Genomic DNA, 21,469 nt, shown 5'->3' with positions numbered 1-21,469 from the left:
CTCTTAACAAATCACCCTTTATAAACAATGTGTAAACTTAGCATATATTCCAGAAAAGTGGAGGGAAACAAAAGTCGTCTTCATACCTAAAGCAGGAAAAGCCTCTCACTCGAGTGCGAAGGATTTCCGACCAATCAGCTTATCCTCATTCCTACTTAAGACCCTGGAGAGGATGATAGACATGTATCTTAGAACTAGCGTGGATTCAGGTTTGCTCTCGAAACGACAGCATGCATACTCGAAGGGCAGGTCTACTGAGACCGCATAGCATGAACTGGTCAGCTTTATTGAAAGCTCACTATCTGTCAAAGAATACACAATCGTGGCGTTTCTAGACATCGAAGGGGCGTTCAATAATGTCCATCCGAGCTCGATATTAAATGGACTGACAACTCTGAATGTTGATCCAGGTATACTTAGGCTGTTAGACGAACTTCTAATGAAGAGACGTATTTCAGCCACACTAGGGCAAGCAAACATACAAAGGTATGTGAACAGAGGCACTCCCCAAGGAGGAGTTCTATCACCTCTTCTTTGGATGTTGCTATAAACAACCTTCTGGTTTCTCTAGAAAAAGAAAGGATAAAAGTGGTGGCATAGTCAGATGATGTGGCGCTAGCAGTCAGGGGAAAATTCCCATCCACAATCAGAGATATTATACAGAGAGCTCTCCGGATGACTGAGAAATGGGCGAAAGATAATGGTCTTGGTGTAAATCCAGCAAAGACAGAAATAGTCATGTACTGCAAAGATCGCAAAACTCCCACGGTTAGGCCCATTTCCTTAGGGGGTACTGAAATTCCCTTTGGTGAGTGTGCAAAATACCTTGGCGTTATTTTGGACAGGAAGCTGAATTTTAGGCTTAATATTGAAGAGAGGGCGAGAAAAGCCACGGTAGCTTTGTACTCGTGCAAAAAGGCAATAGGGAAAAAGTGGGGAATAAGACCAAAAATTGTGCATTGGCTATACACGGCAGTGGTTAGACCTATAATGCTATATGGTGTTGTAGTCTGGTAGCCGGCACATCAGAAACCGACTTGTTTAGATAAAGTTCAGCGTATGGCGAGCTTATGTATCTCAGGCGCATTTAGTAAGACAGGAACAGACTCCCTTAATGTCATGCTACATCTATTGCCTTTAGACATTTTGGCCAAACAGTCAGTGGGATTCGGAGTATATTCTAAAGATCTGGAAATTCGAATAGCGAAAAGATTACCTAATCACTGTAGTGTTTTTCAGGCTGAAATATTGGCAATAAGAGAGGTGGTGAATTGGCTGAGAAGTAATGTTCCAACAAATATTGGCATTAATATATACTCAGACAGTCAACCTGCAATAAAATCCTTGGACTCTGTGTTCCTTAACTCAAAAACGGCCATAGACTGCCGCAAATCTCTCAACGAGATGGCTGAGCAGTACAATATTCCCCTAATATGGGTGCCTGGTCATAGGAACATACCGGGGAACTGTGAAGCAGATGTGTTAGCAAGGCTAGGAACTACCTTACATATTCCAGGGGAACTATAATCTGTTGGTATGCCTCTGGCCACCTGCAAGCTCTTACTGCGTGAGAAGGCTGTTATGATGGCCAATATTCGATGGGAAAATTGCAAGGGTTGTAACGACACCAAGCAATTATGGCCCCATTTAAACTTAAACCGCACACTAGATATGCTAGTGTTCTCAAGGCGTCAGATAGCACTCCTAATATCTGCTATAACGGGTCGCTGCCTGATAGGCGAATTTGCAAAAACTATAGGTGCGAAGTATAATGACTATTGTATAAGCTGTCATGACGTGGAGGAAAAGGAATCAATTAAACACCTCTTGTGTGAGTGTCCTGCTTTTTGTTGTAAGGCGTAAGCGAATTTTAGGAGCATATAGCTTTAGATTACTGGCTGACCTGGAAAACGTTAACTTAAGCAGTTAGTTAATGTTTTTGGAGCAATCTGGTTGGTTCCACAAAAGTAAATAATAGAGAAGGTTCAGTGGTTAAGACTAGAAGTGCCCATATGTAATAGGTACTTTTAGTTAAATGTGGTATCACAATGGACTGAATAGTCTAAGTGAGCCTGAAATTTAATCGGGCTGCCACTTTAACCTAACCTAACCTATCATTAACGATTTTGTCGCTAGACACCAATTCGATGTACCGTTATATGAAAATTGTAATGAAAGTTAGAAGTTCAATAGCAAATAGTTATATGTGCATTGTACATCATTTACATTTTTTCGCTGAAGAGTGCACAGGTTCATTACAGTTTCGTTGTGAATAATAAATATGGATTGTGGGTGAGTTACATTTATGTTCTTTTTATGTATTAAGAAGGAATTTAGTGCAAATTTTTAATCTTTAGTGAAAAATGTCTCGAGGAAGTGAAGCATCTGCGACAAATCGAAACCGCAATACGATTAGCAATTTTTTAAAAAATCGCACAAACTATGGTTGTGCTAAACGCAGTGGGCGCATTCCAAAGAACAAAGCGACATATTCGCCAACTTGCTGCCAATGAAAATATGAGCTACAGAGAAATAAAAATAGAATTGGGTCTGAATGTGACTAGACAACGAATTCAGACAACAAATTCCTAAACCGAGGTTAACACAACACCATAAAAATGCTCGTATTTCTTTTGCTGAAAAATACAAGTTTTGGGACGAAGAGTTCGAAATGGTTATATTTAGCGACGAAAAGAAATTCAATTTGGATGGTCCTGATTGCCATTACAAGTATTGGCGAGATTCTCGGTACCCTCGTCAAACTTGCTATAAACGCACCCATGGGGATGGATCTCTTATGGTATGGACAGCTTTTGGAGCACGAGGAAAATCCAAAATATGTTTTGTCCCCACTAAAATGAACAATTTAATAGATTTTGCAGATGGGTTATATGGTGAAGTTTGGACTTACACCTTTACTGGACTGGCCAGCGCTAAGTCCCGATCTAAATCCTATAGAAGATGTGGTATATCAAATGTAAATTTACCAAAACTTTTATTCTTAGGTATTATAATGTTTTTATTTTATATTAAATGGATAATTGTAACATGTAACTGTAATTATAAGAATCTAATATTCTTATTGTACATGTCATAAATAAAACAATCAATTCAATTCATATTATCCGCTATGGTATTTGCGAAGTCCAAGCAATATACAACACCAAAAGAACTGAAGTCTGAAATTAAGGAAGAATGGGAAAAAATCGATATGGCAACTCTGAAAAACTTGGTATGTTCTATGCCTCACCGATTACGCAAGTTCTAATATACTATATCGTATTAGTTAATCAAATTATCTTAATTTTATTTTGACATATAACTAAAATTTAATTTTGCACATATAAATATTTTCTATGACTAAAAATTTAGGTATGGATTTTCTATAAAAGCAAACGTTAAGTAAAGATTTAATTTATGTATTTTAGTAACGTACAAAAGTGTAAATAAAATAAGAAAACATGTTTTCAATAAAAGTTGTTTATAAGACTATAACATAAATTTACACGTTGCACATATAATTTTTTACGGGTGTATATTGGAGCTATATCCAAAACTAATATTTTACAAATTTATTAGGCACCATAAAATATTACCTTGTGTCACAATCCCACGGCGGCGGGTTCTACGCACCGGATTGACCCGATGGATACCAGCCATCGGCCAGCGGCTGCCACCTCAGTGTACGTGTTGTCTCGTCCATTTTTTCGTGTTGGAGAAGGTGCATCCCGGGGAGCCTTCTCCGCCTGCTTTTGGTCCGAGCCGGGATAGAGGAAAACCCCGGACCATGGTACTGTGCCGTCTGCCGAAATCGAATTCACCATCGCTCGGTTTCGGTGAGGTGTAACCGGTGCATGGAATGGGTGCACTTCCGGAATTGCTCCGGCCTAACATCGCTGCGGGAGTATAGTCAAACTGACTTCGTGGCAGGATGCTGTGCCAATGACAGCAGCAGTGGGTCATCTGATTATGTGACCCCACCGACTTCTCCCGCACAACAATATTCTCCGCCGCAGCATCTTACACCGAATATTGTTGTACCAGTTCCGGAGAGTGCATCATTTTTGCAATTTAATTGCAACGGGCTCCGTGGTAAGATTAGTGAGATCGTAGACTTTATGAATCGGAAAAGGATAAGGGTCGCGGCGATCCAGGAAACAAAGCTGAATCCCACCTGCCGCCTACGACATTGTGATGGGTACAATGTCCTACGGAAGGATCGCACAAGAAATGGAGGTGGTGGCCTGGCTTTCATATTACACCGTTCCGTGCAGTATAGACCTATCACGCTTGTGCTAGACACTAATGACCCGTACATGGAATGTATGGGGGTAGCAGTTAAGTGTGGGGCTGCCGAGATAGAGCTATACAATGTGTACATACCGCCGGTTGGTAGCTGTGCTCCTGGTTATAGCCCAAACATTGAGTGGTTGTTGAGCGGGCATAACCGATTGGTTCTAGGAGATTTTAATGCCCACCATGAACTTTGGCATTCTCTCCTGGGTAATGACCAGAGGGGCATAGCTTTGGCAGAGCAGATAGACGACTCCACATTTTGCACGGTGAACGAAGAGGCCCCCACGAGAATTATGGGTGACTGCAGCAGTTCGCCAGATTTATCGTTAGCATCGCCTGGTCTGATAAATGACGTCTCCTGGCAACCCGTCATTTCATTGGGTTCGGACCACCTCCCCATAATTCTCACCATCAACCGACCCTCCGATTTCATAACCTCTGAACGCCGGACGTTTATTAATCAAAAGAAAGCCAACTGGGAAGGCTTCAGAGAATACACCGATCGCCGCTTCAGTGAGCTCCCGTCCCCCTCACATGTTCATGTTGCCCAGAGGGAGTTCCGGGACATCATCAACGCAGCAGCCGCTCGCTTCATACCCGCTGGTCGAATTGCCCAGGTGAGGCCCAACTTCCCAGCCGAAGCGGCGGGACTCGCAGACGAGCGTGATGAACGCCGTCGTGCTAACCCTGCTGATCCTAGAATCAGAGAACTAAACCTAGAGATTAGTAAGATAGTCGACGAGCACAAGCGGAACACTTGGTTAGAGCACCTGAAGCAATGTAACTTAGGAACAGGAACTGGTAAATTGTGGTCAACAGTTAGAGCCCTCTCGAACCCCTCCACAAGGGATGATGGGATTTCAGTCACATTTGGCGACGTGACTGTGACTGATCCGAAGAGGTGCGCCAAATACTTCAACCGACAGTTTGTCGAGCATCCCGAGAGTGATAGAGCGAAAAGGAGAGCCACCCGTCGTGTACGTGGTCTCCGAGCCGATGACACACCACAATTTACTGCAGCCGAAGTTACCAATGTCATCAACAGCGCGAAACCATCTAAGGCGCTGGGCGCTGACGGAATTTCAATGCTAATGCTGAAGCATCTGGGAATACTGGGAGTTGAGTTCTTGACCAGACTCCTCAATTTGTCTTTGGAATCACACATTATACCCGATGTCTGGAAAATGGGAAGGGTGATTCCACTACTGAAACCGGGCAAAGATTCGAGCAAAGGTGAATCGTACAGACCGATATCCCTTCTTTCGCCAGTAGCCAAGACACTTGAGGCATTACTCCTCCCCAGCCTTGTGGAGAATTTTCCAGCTGCCCACCATCAACATGGATTCCGTAAGGTACATAGTACGACAACAGCCTTACATGCCATTTCGACACATATTAATAAGGGACTTAACCAGCCCAGGCCGTGTCACAGGACGGTCCTCGTGGCGCTTGACCTATCGAAAGCATTCGATACGGTCAACCATGCCACATTATTTGAGGACATCGAGAATACGTCCCTACCGGCAGGAGCGAAGCGTTGGGTGCTGAATTATATGTGTGGACGCCAGTCGTACGTGGAATTCAGGGACAGAAAGTCAAGACCGCGTAGAGTTAAACAGGGAGTTCCCCAAGGTGGGGTGATATCTCCGGCACTGTTTAACCTCTACATGTCCTCGATTCCACCCCCTCCTGACGGCGTCGAGATTGTATCATATGCGGATGACTGTACAATCTTGGCATCTGGGCCCAATGTTGATGACATTTGCGATCGGTTGAACGTCTACATAGCTAATCTTACCAGTTATTTCACTGCGAGAAACTTGAGGATATCCCCCACCAAATCCTCAGCCACACTATTTACTACATGGACGGCAGAAGTGCGCAGGCAGTTGAATATCAGAGTCGATGGAGTAATAATTCCGACCACAAATTACCCCAAGATTCTTGGGGTCACATTCGACAGCCTTTTTAGGTCATCTGCCCATGCCACTGCAATTTGTAATAAGCTCCGTGGTAGAAACAAGGTCCTCAAGTCACTAGCCGGCAGTACTTGGGGTGCGGACAAAGAAACCTTGCTAACTACTTATAAGGCAATTGGCCGGTCAGTGGTAAACTATGCAGCGCCAGTGTGGACACCGCAGACCAGTGATACGCAGTGGAATAACATACAAACCTGCCAGAACGCTGCTCTTAGAACTGCGACTGGGTGTCTCCGCAGCACACCCCTGGATCACCTTTATGTGGAGACAAAGATCATCCCTGTGCGAAGACACAACTACATGTTGTCAAAGCAGTATCTCCTGGGTTGTTATCGCAGTAATCATCCAAACCACCATCTTATGGATACACAACCACCACCCAGGAACGTGAGGGTTGATATACATAATCTAGAGCGCGAGATCCAGCGCTATAAAAGAGAGCCTCTAGATCAAGCAGCGTACCAGGCAGGTTTGAACAGGATTCATGAGGATACTGTAGCTGAAGCGGTGAGAAGCTACAAGGTTAATCCTGTTCTTGGAGTCCGACCACCGCCCATAGCACCGGAGGAAAGAGACCTCCCACGGCAGACTAGGGTAGTTTTGGCCCAATTAAGATCAGGCAAGTGCAGCCGCCTCAATTCCTACTTATCGGTGATTGATAGCAGCGTAGCTGACGTTTGTCCAATTTACAACCAAGGGCCACACGACACGCGTCATCTTTTCTCTTGCCCAGCCAAACCAACCGACTTACCACCAGATCACTCTGGACACACCCCATCTTAGTCGCAGAGTTCCTTGATCTGCCAACAAGCTGATGTACCAAGCGTATAACATGAAATGGATGAGATCACAATAAACTGTTACAACAACAACAACATTACCTTGTGTCAAATTTGAATCAGATCGGTTAAAATATAAGGGTAATATCCAACTCAGAGCCTATTTGAATGATACTAAAGCCCGGTATGCAGCTCTTTCGAAATTTATTGTTGCATGTCAATAATGCAGTTTTGGTATGTATTTCTTATGAAAGCAAAATGAAAACAATCGATAACAATGTTTCACGGAATTTTCCTTTGCTAATTTCTTATGGAAAGTGGAAATTTTGGTTAGACTCTGGAGCGAGTTACACAAATTTTAATTATTGATATCCCTAATATCAGCAAATTAAACAGCTGACAATATTGACGTTTTGCGATATCATATAACAACAAAGAATGATTGCATTCCGGTGGTAAAAGCGCATGATCCAGGATAAATGGTGACCAGCCAATCTGTCAATCCAAAGTTCTCGGGACATTTCGCTACAGCACAAATAGCAAAGAGTTTGTTTTCTTTTTTTCTACATTACTAATTGGAAGATAGAGATTGTACATAATATAAAAGAAAAATTGTGGCCAAACAAACAACACATAGAGCAATAAAATTCATTAAATATTGTGATTAGGATTAGGCAACTTGTACAAAGTTGAAAAAAATATATAAATACAAATCAGAAAGATTTATAATAAGTAATAATAAAATGGGTAATAAGTCAAGCAATACAAGCTCATCATACCCACAACATGATGATCCGGCCTATAGGAAATGTCAAGAGTTAAAGGTAGGTTTATTGTAATTTATTGGAAGTGCTTGTAAACTAAATTTGTTACTTTATTTGTTCAGATGGAACGATGGATTCAAATGCATTATCAAATTAAAGAACGGGAAGAAGCTATAACCATTGCTCACAACAGAGAATTGTTCTATTGGCTTAGCGGTTTCTATATAACATCATTGTTTGGATGTTTTTCTTTTTATCAACGCAGCAGAAGGCCTGCTAGTCTTTTACCAATGGTGCCACTCTCCTTCGTTATGGGCTATTATGCCGATTTGGCCTATGGCAGTAAAATACATCGTATAAAAGGTGATTATGATATCAAAGAATCGGAAATAAAAATAGCACCCCCCAAACGCGCAAGAAAAGATTTCACTTCAAAGAATTTTCCCCCAAACTTATCTGTTTATTTGTTTTTGAATTGAAGGTCATGACTCCACTCTTATATAAGAAAAACGCATTGACACTTTCAATTGTTTTTGTTAGCGTTTTAAAGTGGTTTTACTCCATTCTAAAAACAAATATAAAATTATTCCATAAATACACATTTTCCAAAGCAAAAGATTGTCCAAAGTTACAATTTTTATAATATATCCTTTGAAGTACATAGAAGATTTCTTACATGGTCATAAATATTATGTAGTGGCACATATTCTCATTTCTAGCCCAATTATTAGTAAAATGAAATAAACATGAGTAACTACATGTACTCATTATATAGACAAAATTAATTACATTCAGCCAAATAAATTACATTGCACTTAATAGCTATAATTTTATTACCTTTCCTTTATTAATGATAAAATTCATGGATTCTGAGTCATCTACATCGGTCAAACCACCACATCTTAAGACGCACACTATCACATGAATTTATGTTTAATTTTTTTTTTTCTTTTTTTGACTAGATTTAATATCAATATTATTTTTCAGATTTATCCATAACCAAGATCGTAACTGACTTGGGATTACTACGCCCACTTTTGGGTATACCGCCTTCAAAATGATATAAAATTGCACATGTTTTCATTTTGCCTAGCAACTTTATATTTTCCTTATGTTTCTATTTTGCTGGATCGGCCAAAATCATGAATAGCTAGCTATAAGAAAGAAATGCCGTAACGAAAATAAAATTATCGCAAATTTTCAAATGCCTACATACAAATGTGTTGTTCGCTTTTTTATACAAATTCCAGCTGAGGCGAACATGATTATGGAACATGAATCTGAACTACTACATTGGCCTGGAGGATTGCCTACTGTTGCGACCATAGACGAAGGCCGTGTCGAAGCCGAAATGGAAAAGAAAATGCACCCACATCATTCATAGGCTCACATAGAATACTTGGTGATGGCTCACAAATTTAAGAGTACATTTCCAGAAGCTCAATTGTGTTTCACAATGACAAACTTTTCCAACACAAGTAACGATGACAAATATTTAAGTATGTTATTACTGTTACAATTGATAGACATTTAAGACAATATAAATCTTTAAAAATTGTTTACTTACTCCATATTAAACAAATATATTTATCCATTATATGATTACTTTTCATATTCTCTCTATACCAAATTCAGTATTTATTAATACATTATTTCTTCACATAATTTCAAAATCTCGATGTATTTAAATTCGAATTAAAAATAATTTTCAGATCAAAAACCAAAATTTGTCTGTTACTCATAGCATATATTAATATAAACTTTTCACATGTTACTATTTCAGGATCAAGGATCATTAATTGCTATTTTTAGGCTTATACCTAATTTAGCACAAGTTGTTCGATTGGTCCATTGTTTGAATAGGATTTTTCGATTTGGAACTGTAATGAAGATTTTTTTGTCGGCAAGGCCTATTTTCGGAGTTACGAGCCCCGGAAGTTTTCATTATCACTTATATTGGACTTGGTATCCATCGCACAAAATAAGAGGTAATAAGGGTATATTTAGAATTCAAGCAAACACCCTCATCACAAGGGTACCCGGAGAAGTCCCTGGCCTTTGAAAATTTTGCAATATGGTACTCACAATAAATCTTATTTCGAGTACATTGCGAATTAAAAAAAAAACGGACTTACGAAAGACCATTAATGCGAAATACCAAAAAAATCAATTGTCCATATCTCCAAAAATGAAAATTTTAATCAAAATGTAGTTATATTTACCAAAAATAGTAATTTTCAGGGATCAATAACTCGGAAGCTAGACTTTTACGACAAAAAAGTGTTCTACCAATTTCGCTCTAAAATACTCTCTCCTACCCCCAATTTTGTAACAACTTGAGGTAAAGTAGATTTCTTCCTGCCCAATAGAGATTTTCAGCTAAAAAAATTGTTGGGTGAAATCTAAAAAAATATATCTTTGAAGTTGATTATTAATTTCCGTTTGTAAACACAACAATATTTTTCAGCAAAAATTTGCTGTTTATTAGCGAATTTTTCTTTTGAATTTATAATTATCTTTTCGAACCGGTTTATTTCAATACTATTTGTATTTTATATGATTTATGTATCTCTCTGTCACCCTGCAATTTTGTTTCATATTTACCTAGGTTGGTATGAAATTTTCTGGATAGAAAACCAGTGCAACGATGTTCTGTATTTTGCATCCAGTACTAAAAGAAAACGGACATATTGCTATCATCCCTACCAGAATTTCAAAGTTCGATTTTATCCCTGCCAACATTTTTTGAATTTGACGGCACTACTGAGAATCCCCACCACGTCGAAAACAATCGTATACGACATCAAAAACTCGTCGGAAAAGCGCCGTCACTATTGAGACGTTGTACCACGCCAAGTTACTACAATTATTAGGTGCCTTTTTAGATCAATTTAGAACGACGCCAATAAGAGCCTCTTCAAACTATCAGAAAAAGTGCACATTTAACATAACTTTTTTCATTAATAAAAGAACTATCAGCCGTTTGTTTATTCTCGATGGGGGCAGCGTGTTTGGAAAAATATCTGAAAAAACAATCACTTTATTCCATTTGGAAAGTCGAAAATTGTTCATCTTTCACCCATCACAGTTGGCGATTGTTGTAGTGACATTTACGAGTCTATGGTAGCAATGAGGATGAAATGGAACTTTAAAATGCTGGCAGGGTAACTAGCTTCTTATAATTTATTTAAATAAAATCGATAATAACCCTGCCCTCAAGCTGAAAAGATGTTTCGTTTGAAAAACGCTCAACCTGTGTTAGGTTAGGTTAAAGTGGAAGCCCGATTAAGATTCAGGCTCATGCGCTTTACAGATTATCAGTTATTCCGGACGACAGAGCTCGTGTCGAACATATCCCATATCAACATTTTTTGAATTTGGGGGCGCTTCTGAGAATCCCTACTACGTCGAAAACAGTCGTATACGATATCCAAAACTCCTCGGAAAAGCACCGTCACTACCCAAAAAACGCAGGATGAGCGTTTTTCAAATGCAACAACTTTTCAGTTTGAGGGTAAATATAATTTTTAACATAAATTCAACTTGACTTGAAATAGCTCATCTTCAATACATCTTCAAATTGTTTGCGAATTACTTCCAATTTGCCAAAATGTTGACGAAATCTTTGAAAAGTGTGATGAACGTTTGAAATAGAAAATAGATTGAGTTTGCCTCCGTAAAAAAATTTTGTTTTGCTTTTCTGCTTCTTTATTTTTTTATATTGGTCATTCACACTGAAAGCATGTCTACTTCAAAGAGGTATAACATTGGTAGTATCGCCACCTACATTATATATCATTCACACATTGAATTTTCATTCGTAAAGGATTTTGTTGATATTTTTCTTTAAATGTGATTTATAATGCTCCCAGGACTTAAAATTGGTCACCGATAAGAAAGAAAATCGATTTGCACGATCGATTATTCATGGGGCATTAATGTGAACGGCGTTAGTGTGAGCGGCGTAGAAGTTGAGTTGGGTTCAAGCTTTATGCTTTTCAAGAGAGGATCTCTTTCATTTTCTAAAAGCGTAAGCGTGCACACCAATAATTAATAAATAATAAGTCGAACTATTAAACTTTTGAATAAAATTATTGAAGATTAAAATTAAGAAAAGTTATGTAATGATTCGTATGTGTGCGCAAAGGATATAAATATTTGGAGAAATTAAATAAGGGTAAGAAAGAATAAATGGAAAAACACGTGTGATAATATATATATATATTGTTACGTTTTTATATTGAGGCGTTTTTAATTACCCGACAATTAAAACACAGTTCTTTTAAATAACGACAATCTACAATTTATTTACTATGACTTCACACTTTACAATTCGTTCACACTGAAGTTATTCGTTTGACGCTTTAATTAAGACTGACTCGTTAGCAGCATGTGAGCGCTTTTATATATGACGGTGTGGCAATACGAGAACATTCTGGTAGCACTACAATATTCTGGCAACGCCATAACATTCTTAGACAAGGCTAGAAGGATCTACGACCATTAAGTTATTCGTCTGGTGGCTGCCAAACACATACACACTCACATAGATATATGCTCGCATTACTACAACAACAATGACAATAGACAATGAGATGAAATGAGAAAGCAAAATAACAAAGCAAAGGGGTTGTTATTCTATGAGAGAGTAAGAACTAACATTTCGGTAAGCAAACAAAAGAACATAAAAGAAATTCAGGAAAATACTAGAAAATGAATAGATGATTCCAAGAAGTGATAGCGAAATTTTATCGTTACAATTTGAAATTTTAAATTAACGGAAACTAATTTAAATAAACTTATGTCTATAATTATCAAATTCGTCACACTGCCTCCCGCTTAAGCCTGTTCGTCCCGAACAGGCACAGAACCTGTTCCGTAAGGAGCCAATCGTTCCAGATGTACAACTTTCATCTTTGATCTAGGGCTGTCGTCCTTCTGAATCCGGTATACAACATCATTGATCCTCTTGATGACTTTGTATGGGCCTTCCCACTGTGTTTGCAGTTTAGGACACAATCCTTTCTTTCGTTGCGGGTTAAATAGCAGAACCAATTCTTCTTCTTGGAAGCCCTTAGTATTTACAGCACGATCGTATCTCGCCTTCATTCTGTTGGTGACCATTTTTATTTTGTTGCGCACTGATTCGTGAACTTCACCGAAAGTGTTTGGGATGTCGTTTCTGTTTTCTTCCATGGCGAGCTCATTAGGTTTAGCGCCGAATATCAGATCTCCAGGCAACTTCAACTCAGTTCCGAATAGAACATTGGCCGGTGTTCGAGAGGTGGAATCATGAATGGCAGATCTATACGACAGCAAAAACTTTGGTATATGCTCGTCCCAGTCCCTCTGGCCGTTGTCCACTACTTTTCGAAGATGTTCTTCCAGAGTGCGATTAAACCTTTCTACCATGCCATCGGATTGTGGATGTAATGGTGTAGTCCTCGTTTTCTTGATACCAAGGGATTCACACATCTCTTTGAATATGGCCGATTCAAAATTTCTTCCCTGGTCTGAGTGAATCTCGGACGGCACACCGTAGCGACATATCCAGTTTTTGTTGACCACATCCACAATCGTTTTTGCCTCTTGGTTTGGAATTGCATACACCTCCGGCCATTTGCTGAAGTAATCCATGACCACAAGGACATAACGGTTTCCAGAATCACTTACTGGGAAAGGGCCTGCCACGTCCATTGCTATTCTTTCAAACGGGGCTCCTGGTCTATATTCTTGCATAGGACCTCGACTTTTCCTTGTTGGACCTTTCGCCTTCATGCACTTCCCGCAATTGGCTACCCATTCAGCAATTGATTTCTGGCATCCAACCCAGTAGAATCGTTGCTTCACTTTATCGGCGGTTTTGGTTATTCCCAGATGACCTCCACTGGGACCATTATGGAACTCCGCCAAAACGTCTCTTATTTTGGAATCTGGAACGATGATCAAATTTCGGCTGCTCTTGCCATCTTCGCTTTCCCATTTACGTTGCAGGGATCCATTGGCTAGAACTAAACTATCCCATTGAGCCCAGTATGATTTCATAAGTGGACTTTCGGCTGCGATGTCTTTCTTACTGGGCTTCTTGTTCTCTTCCTTTGCCGAAATAATTTTGTTCAAAATGGGATCTTTACGCTGTTCTGTTGGCCAGTCCACTCCAGATTCGATGTGTAACAGCCGAATATCAACAATCTCCTCCTTATGTTCAGCTTTCGAGCAGTGCTTGCATTCTATACTGCAAGGTCGACGTGACAAAGCGTCAGCGTTACCGTGTTTTCCACCTTTTCTATGCTCGATACTGAAATCATAGCTCTGGAGCCTCTCGATCCAACGTGCCAGTTGAGCTTCCGGATTCTTGAATTGAAGCAACCATCGTAGAGCTGAGTGATCAGTCCTTAGCAAGAAATGTTGTCCATACAAATATTTATGATAATGTTTTACACTCTCTATGACGGCTAGCAGCTCTCGTCGCGTTACACAGTAGTTCTTTTCGGGCTTGGACAACGTTCGGCTGAAATATCCGATGACCTTCTCCTTGCCGTCTATCTGTTGGGATAGCACACCTCCAATACCATGCGCGCTAGCATCTGTATCCAAAACAAATTTTTCGCCCGGAATAGGATACGCTAGAACAGGAGCTGAACATAAAAGTTCTTTTAAATGTTGGAATGAATCCTCCTGTTCGTCGCTCCACTGGAACTTCTGACCTTTTTGCGTCAATTTATGGAGACTAGCGGCGATGCTGGCGAAGTTTGGGACGAATCGTCGGTAATATGTACATAACCCAAGGAACTTCTTAATTCGTGGAGATTTCCGGGTCGTGGCCAATCTCTGACAGCTTGGATTTTGTCTTCATCGGTGGATATGCCCTCTGCAGTCACATGATGACCCAGGTATTTAACTTCTCGCTGGAAAAGGGAGCATTTCTTTGCGTTAAGGCGTAGACCAGCGGCTGACAATTGCTGGATAACGTCTTTCAAGTTCTTAAGGTGCTCGTCAAATGTTTTGCCCATCACTATGATGTCGTCCAAGTATATCAAGCACGACTTCCAGTGCAACCCCTTCAGTACCCGCTCCATCAATCTTTCGAAGGTAGCTGGAGCGTTGCAGAGCCCGAACGGCATTACATTGAATTGCCAGAGACCGCCATTAACGCCAAAAGCCGTCTTTTCCTTGTCTTTCTCGGCGATCTCTACTTGCCAATATCCACTCTGCAAATCAAGCGTAGAAAACCATGTTGTTCCGGCTAGTGTGTCCAACGTGTCATCAATGCGTGGAAGCGGATAACTGTCCTTTTTGGTGACATCATTTAGTTTTCTGTAGTCCACGCAGAATCGGGTACTTCCATCTTTCTTTTTGACCAGCACAACTGGGGAACACCAAGGACTTGATGATGGCTCGATCACTCCACTCTCCGCCATTTCCTTTATGAGCTTTTGAACTTCGTCTCTTTTTGCCAGGGGAACACTTCGTGGTGCCTGTTTTATGGGCCTTTCTTCTGCGGTTTTAATTTCATGTTTCACTACAGATGTTCTTCCTTGATTTCCCTTTTCAGAAGCAAAAGCAGAGGCGTTTTTCCACAACAATTGCTTGGCTTTATTTCTCTCTGACGGCGATAGATGACGTGTCCAAGCCTCGAAATACCCTTCTAGATGTTTTCTCACAGCTCCATGTGTCTTTGATGAGTTGCCTTCCAAATTGACTATTGCCTCGGCTGGTGTACATTTTCCAATATCAGAAAATTTTACAATTTGCTCATGATTGTCAGACAAGTTCAAGACACGGACTGGTATTAGTCTCTCTTCGTTCGTTGTTACCAGGGCATTTGCTATCAAGATGTTGTTGCTTTTGTTTTCTGCTGGTTCAACAACCCACAATTGGCCGACTTCACAATCTCCATCCATAGAAACCCATATAATTGCTTCGGCATTCGGTGGTATAGACTCTGACTGGCTCGTTGTCAAACGTCTGACAGGTGTATTCTCGTCGTATCCCACGTTTACCGTTATTTCGGTATCGCACCATGTCATTACACGACGCTTCATATCCAGATTGAGACCAAAAGCAATCATGAAATCCGCTCCAATTATAACTTCGTCTACTATATGAAATCATAAGTAACGGATTTGTTAGCAATAGTTAATTTTACGGTGACCTTTCCATATACGGTTGCGGGTTCCCCTGTAGCCGTGCGTAGCTTGACTCCAATCAGTGGTGTAACTTTTCCTTTTACTAAATCAGATCTAATGATAGACTTTGATGCACCAGTATCCAACGTCAAAGTACGCTTGTCGCCATTAATAACACCCGCAATAGTTAAATTGTTGTTTTTCTGTTGAACTATTGCTATGGAGATGGTGGGGCCATCGTCTGTGGGAGCCAGCTCTTGCCCCGCTGAACTAGCTCGATTTAGTTTAAAGGTGACTCACTTGACTGTGGGGTCATCTTCTTATGGCTATTGTTTAATGGAGATGGTGATGTGGACCTTGACCGTTTGCGTCGTGCTTTGCATTCTCGAGCTAGATGTCCCGGCTTATCACAGTTATAGCATTTGATCCGGGATTTATTTGCCTCTTGCTTCATTTCTTGCATTGCCTGCTTCATGGCCTCTTTCATCGACTCAATAACGGACTTTGATTCATCACACTCTGTCTCTACTTTACGTACCTTGTGAATTTGAGGCCGCGCTAGCAATCTTGCAGTCTCCTGTGCAAGTGCGAATGTTACTGTTTCAGCGAATGTAGCCTTTTGTGACGCATATGTTGCACATTTTATATCTGGGTCTCGAATTCCATTGACGAAGGTTTCAATCTTGATGCGGTCCACAAGAGGATGACTCTCACCTGGGTATGTCAAAAGCACTAGCCGCTCAACTTCTGTTGCGAAATCTTGTAGGGTTTCATTCGATTTCTGGATTCTTCCTCTCAATTCCATTCTGAAGATGTCCTGCTTGTGCTCTCCACCATACTTGCGTTGAAGTGCCGCTATTACTTCATTATAGTTATTTCTAGAAGCAGCGGGAATGCTTTGTATCACATCAGCAGCATTGCCCTTTAATGCCAATAGAAGTTCAATTGCTTTATCATCGTCATTCCACAAATTTCTACAAGCAACCATTTCGAATTGAAATTTGAAGACATCAAATGACGTTGAGCCATCGAAAACAGGAGTTTTGATTTTTGAGCCCTCGATGACGCGCATTGGACCACCTTTAATTTCCAGCTCTGACATTTTTTTCTCGATGTGCAGAAACTTCTCATCATGAACCATAATTTTCTCATCCACGGAAAGAACTTTCTTATCCAATTCCACAATTTGATTTTCTATATGGTCCACACGTTTCTCCATGCCTTCAGAAATTTGTTGTAATTTTTCGTTGAGAATTCTAGAATTTTCGTCGAATTTTTCTTCCAATTTTCTAGAATTTGTTTCCATTTGTAGGGCATTTTCTTTCAGCAATTTTCTAGAATTTTCTTCCATTTTTCTAGAATTCTCATCCATGATTTTTCTAGAGTTTTCTTCCATCATTTTGCTCAAAACATTGAGCATTGATGTGTAATCCACAACACTCGAAGCCACAGATGGAGTTTCTACACTGCTTGTATTGACGAGTATTGATTCATCAATGTCTTCCTTATAATCAAACTCATGCGTCGCAATGTCCATATTACGCCGTTCAAACTCTTCCAGTAGACGCTTTTGAAGCTGGGCCTTATTGCCTGTTGTCGGCAGCTCCAGTTTGCTCAATTCCTTTTTTAAGTCTTCCACACGAAGCTCATTAAACTTCATTGTAGATTTTTTTTTCGTTATCCCACTTCTGACACCAATTGTTACGTTTTTATATTGAGGCGTTTTTAATTACCCGACAATTAAAACACAGTTCTTTTAAATAACGACAATCTACAATTTATTTACTATGACTTCACACTTTACAATTCGTTCACACTGAAGTTATTCGTTTGACGCTTTAATTAAGACTGACTCGTTAGCAGCATGTGAGCGCTTTTATATATGACGGTGTGGCAATACGAGAACATTCTGGTAGCACTACAATATTCTGGCAACGCCATAACATTCTTAGACAAGGCTAGAAGGATCTACGACCATTAAGTTATTCGTCTGGTGGCTGCCAAACACATACACACTCACATAGATATATGCTCGCATTACTACAACAACAATGACAATAGACAATGAGATGAAATGAGAAAGCAAAATAACAAAGCAAAGGGGTTGTTATTCTATGAGAGAGTAAGAACTAACATTTCGGTAAGCAAACAAAAGAACATAAAAGAAATTCAGGAAAATACTAGAAAATGAATAGATGATTCCAAGAAGTGATAGCGAAATTTTATCGTTACAATTTGAAATTTTAAATTAACGGAAACTAATTTAAATAAACTTATGTCTATAATTATCAAATTCGTCACAATATATATATATATATATATATATATATATATATATATATATATATATATATATATATATATATATATATATATATATATATATATATATATATATATATATATATATATATATATATATATATATATATATATATATATATATATATATATATATATATATATATATATATAGGGAATATTGAAATATATATCTACATATCGTTTTGGGAAAATAATTTGATAAAAAAATAATAAGTAAAAGTTAAAATGAATAAATAGTTAAAAGCTAAATAGATAAAGGAAATAAATATATTGTACATTTTATCACAAATGGAGATGTATATTTCAATGACACTTGATTGTATAAATATTAATTCAGCGGATTTAAATAAAGTGTTCAAAACCCAATTTTTGATAGGGAGAGGAATACACGTGAGCCGAGAGTGCCATCTCTATTCCTCTGGACTACTTTTGGCTAATATACATGAGAGCCATCTAAATCTGGGTCATATGCATCACAAACACATGAGGGCAATCTATATTTTTATGCCCTGAAACCCAATCCACGTGGTGAGTTTGGCAAACTGGTTGTTGAACAGGGTCAACACTGCTATAAAAGTTGTGGTTGCCAATACACAGCAAAGAGAAAATATCAAGGTAAACCAGTAATTTTTACAAAAAAAAAGTAATGATATTTAAAACAACGTCTTTGTGTGTGTAACTAACGTGTATCCTCACCCCTTAAAAAAAAAATAATAATTACGCTAACCTCAAAATCACAGAAATAATTACTAACTACACTCTAAAAACGAAGAGAACATTATATGAACAGAAAAAGAGCACAAATTCGAAGATAGAATAAAAATAATATGTAACGTAACAAACAAATATTCAAATACATGCAAAAAAAAAACAAAAAGAAAAATTAAAATTAAAACTAAAAAAGACTCATATATTCTACATACACTGTAAAAAAAAAAAAACTAAATCGCTTATGAACAAAAGAAAAATTATATAATGAATGATATTAGAACACCAACATAAAAAAAATCGAAGTAAAAATATTGTTATTGTATATATATTGTACTATACTATTATTATAATTGTTAAATGTAAATGTATAATCAGAGATATTATCAATACTTATTTTATAAAAATACTAAAAATGTTCAATCTTATTGATTATTTTTTTTGTCAATAAAATTCAATATTTTTGGTTCCTTGAACAAAACTTAAACATTAAAATATATATTCAAAAATATCACTGCACAAATCACCAAAAAGTAATATTTAAAAATATAGGATAAAATCCTTAAACAAATTTTTTTAAAGCTTTTGTTTAATTTGTATTGTTTACTTTCCTTTTGCGTATAAAGTATTCATTTTTATTGACAGCGTATGCCAATAATTTTCAATATTTAGAATTCAACATAATTAATTTAATATTTTTTTTTCTTCATTACTTTTGTGGTTTCTTTAGAAAATCTTGCTCCCATGAAATAAAAAAAAAGAGCCATAAAAAAACTAAATACAAATAATCATATACAAAAAAATGTAACTCTAATTTAAATATAATCTAATATAATAAAACGTTATATAAAATAATATAACAGAAATATTAGAAAAATATAACATTTAAAAATTTAGTTTATATTGTCTTATTTCATATATCATATCATCAAAAAAATATATAATTTATTTAAATTCTTAAATATATTCCAATTTATTGACAATTTATTTGTCTATAAAATTCAATATATTTAGAAAGAAAACTGTAAAATTAAAATGAATTATATTTCCACATATCCATATATATTTTGATTTAAATTAAAATTTCCAAAATTAAATAAAAAAAATATATATTACCAACAATCATATCACTAACAAAAATATTCATTCTTATTGACTAATATTGTCAATGAATTTTAATATTTTTTGAACCATTGTTAAAATTTATAACAATTAAAAAAAAATATTTAGATAAATTTGTTTACAATTTTTTTGATGATTTATTTATGAAATTGAACTAAAAAGCGTGCATAAACACTAAATAACCATTGCGAAAATATATCTACTTTATTGTTAGACATTTATTTTTGTTTTAAATTAAAATTGTTAAAATATTAACAATTAGAATTATATATATATATGGAAAGAAACTTAAACTATTAATAAATAATGTGATTTCTTGTTTAAAAAGAATTAATATGTGTTAGATTTGTTCAAATAGGCTGAAAAAGTAACGGTCGAATGTAATGTAAAGGCAATATCAAATTTTGGGGTATTTTTAAACATGGCAGTAAAAATACCATGGATGACAAAACATGTCATATGGGGCGGGCGGCCATGGAGAGAAACAACATCTACACTCTCCCACAAAACGATGTAGATAGAGTCAAATTTAAACAAGGTAGACAAGCATGCCTTTGAGACAAAATGTCTCAAACAATCAACTATAGCCCAAAATCTGTAATATGAAACGTCCCATCTCTGTACCATCTGGAGAGTGAGCAACACAAATACATGCATATTAGTATTTTCTCTCATTGAGAATATACAAGAAAAATACCAGAGCTGTATAAACATAATTACTGTTTAGAGCTTTTTGTCACTCCCAGCTCTGGTCATACGAAACAACCGGTACTAATAAATAAATTTAAATGTGCAACTGGTAAAGCGGAAAGAACCACCCCATCCGGCGAGCTAAGCCGCAGCCTTGACCACCGTACCGGATTCGCTTGACCACCGTACCGGATTCGCTTAGCAGAATTTGGCCGTTACGCCAAATTCAAAATCCTTGTGCAGCAGGTTGTCACATTTTGGCGCCCAACGTGGGGCTACTTTTTGTTTTCCCATTACATCCATTTGTTTTGTTTGTAGATTTCAATAGCCCATAACTTACGATGAGAAATAAATACCTTAAGCAGTATCCCGGACGGCATTATATTGCCATGCCTGTGTTGTATTGTCTTTTGGAATTATTTTGAATCTTGAGATCAAACTAAATCGAAGCGTTCAATAATCGAAACAAAAAGCATGTATTGTAATGCTATAGAGCTAAATATACATTTGTTTTTGTATTGATATAGAATGAAATGATTTATTTCCCTTCACATTTTTTTCAGTGTATCGATTTTTGATTGCTTGCCATACTACCCACATAAATTAAAAACACGTTTGTTTAAATCTGACTAGATTTTTGTTGGATTTTTTATTGTAAAAAAAGATCTTATACCAGA

The 21,469-nt window shown here is 37.8% G+C and overlaps 1 protein-coding gene across 2 annotated transcripts; it reads left to right on the top strand.

Annotated features, from left to right (window-relative positions):
* The first annotated feature begins 7,488 nt into the window (after window positions 1-7,488).
* Window positions 7,489-9,544, top strand: LOC142229763 (plasminogen receptor (KT)). 2 transcript variants are annotated; one of them, XM_075300333.1, is made up of 3 exons: window positions 7,489-7,878; window positions 7,941-8,181; window positions 8,806-9,544. In XM_075300333.1, the coding sequence occupies exons 1-3, from the start codon at window positions 7,798-7,800 to the stop codon at window positions 8,877-8,879; spliced, it is 396 nt and encodes a 131-aa protein (XP_075156448.1). In that variant the 5' UTR covers window positions 7,489-7,797; the 3' UTR covers window positions 8,880-9,544. The 2 variants fall into 2 exon arrangements, with proteins under 2 accessions (XP_075156448.1, XP_075156447.1); XM_075300332.1 differs by having other exon boundaries at window positions 7,491-7,878; window positions 9,069-9,544.
* The last annotated feature ends 11,925 nt before the right edge of the window (window positions 9,545-21,469 follow it).

The sequence above is a fragment of the Haematobia irritans genome, chromosome 3, assembly GCF_050003625.1.
Source record: "Haematobia irritans isolate KBUSLIRL chromosome 3, ASM5000362v1, whole genome shotgun sequence".
Classification (NCBI taxonomy): domain Eukaryota; kingdom Metazoa; phylum Arthropoda; class Insecta; order Diptera; family Muscidae; genus Haematobia; species Haematobia irritans.
Note: the sequence above shows the minus strand (reverse complement) of the source record. Positions and strands in the feature narration are given on the sequence as shown.

Bases quoted from the DNA above. Each gene is read 5' to 3' on its own strand.
- LOC142229763 (XM_075300332.1), top strand. From the start codon at position 7,798: ATGGGTAATAAGTCAAGCAATACAAGCTCATCATACCCACAACATGAT. The intron at 7,879-7,940 runs GTAGGTTTATTG...TTATTTGTTCAG, and splicing joins GGAAATGTCAAGAGTTAAAG to ATGGAACGATGGATTCAAAT. The intron at 8,182-9,068 runs GTGATTATGATA...TACAAATTCCAG, and splicing joins TAAAATACATCGTATAAAAG to CTGAGGCGAACATGATTATG.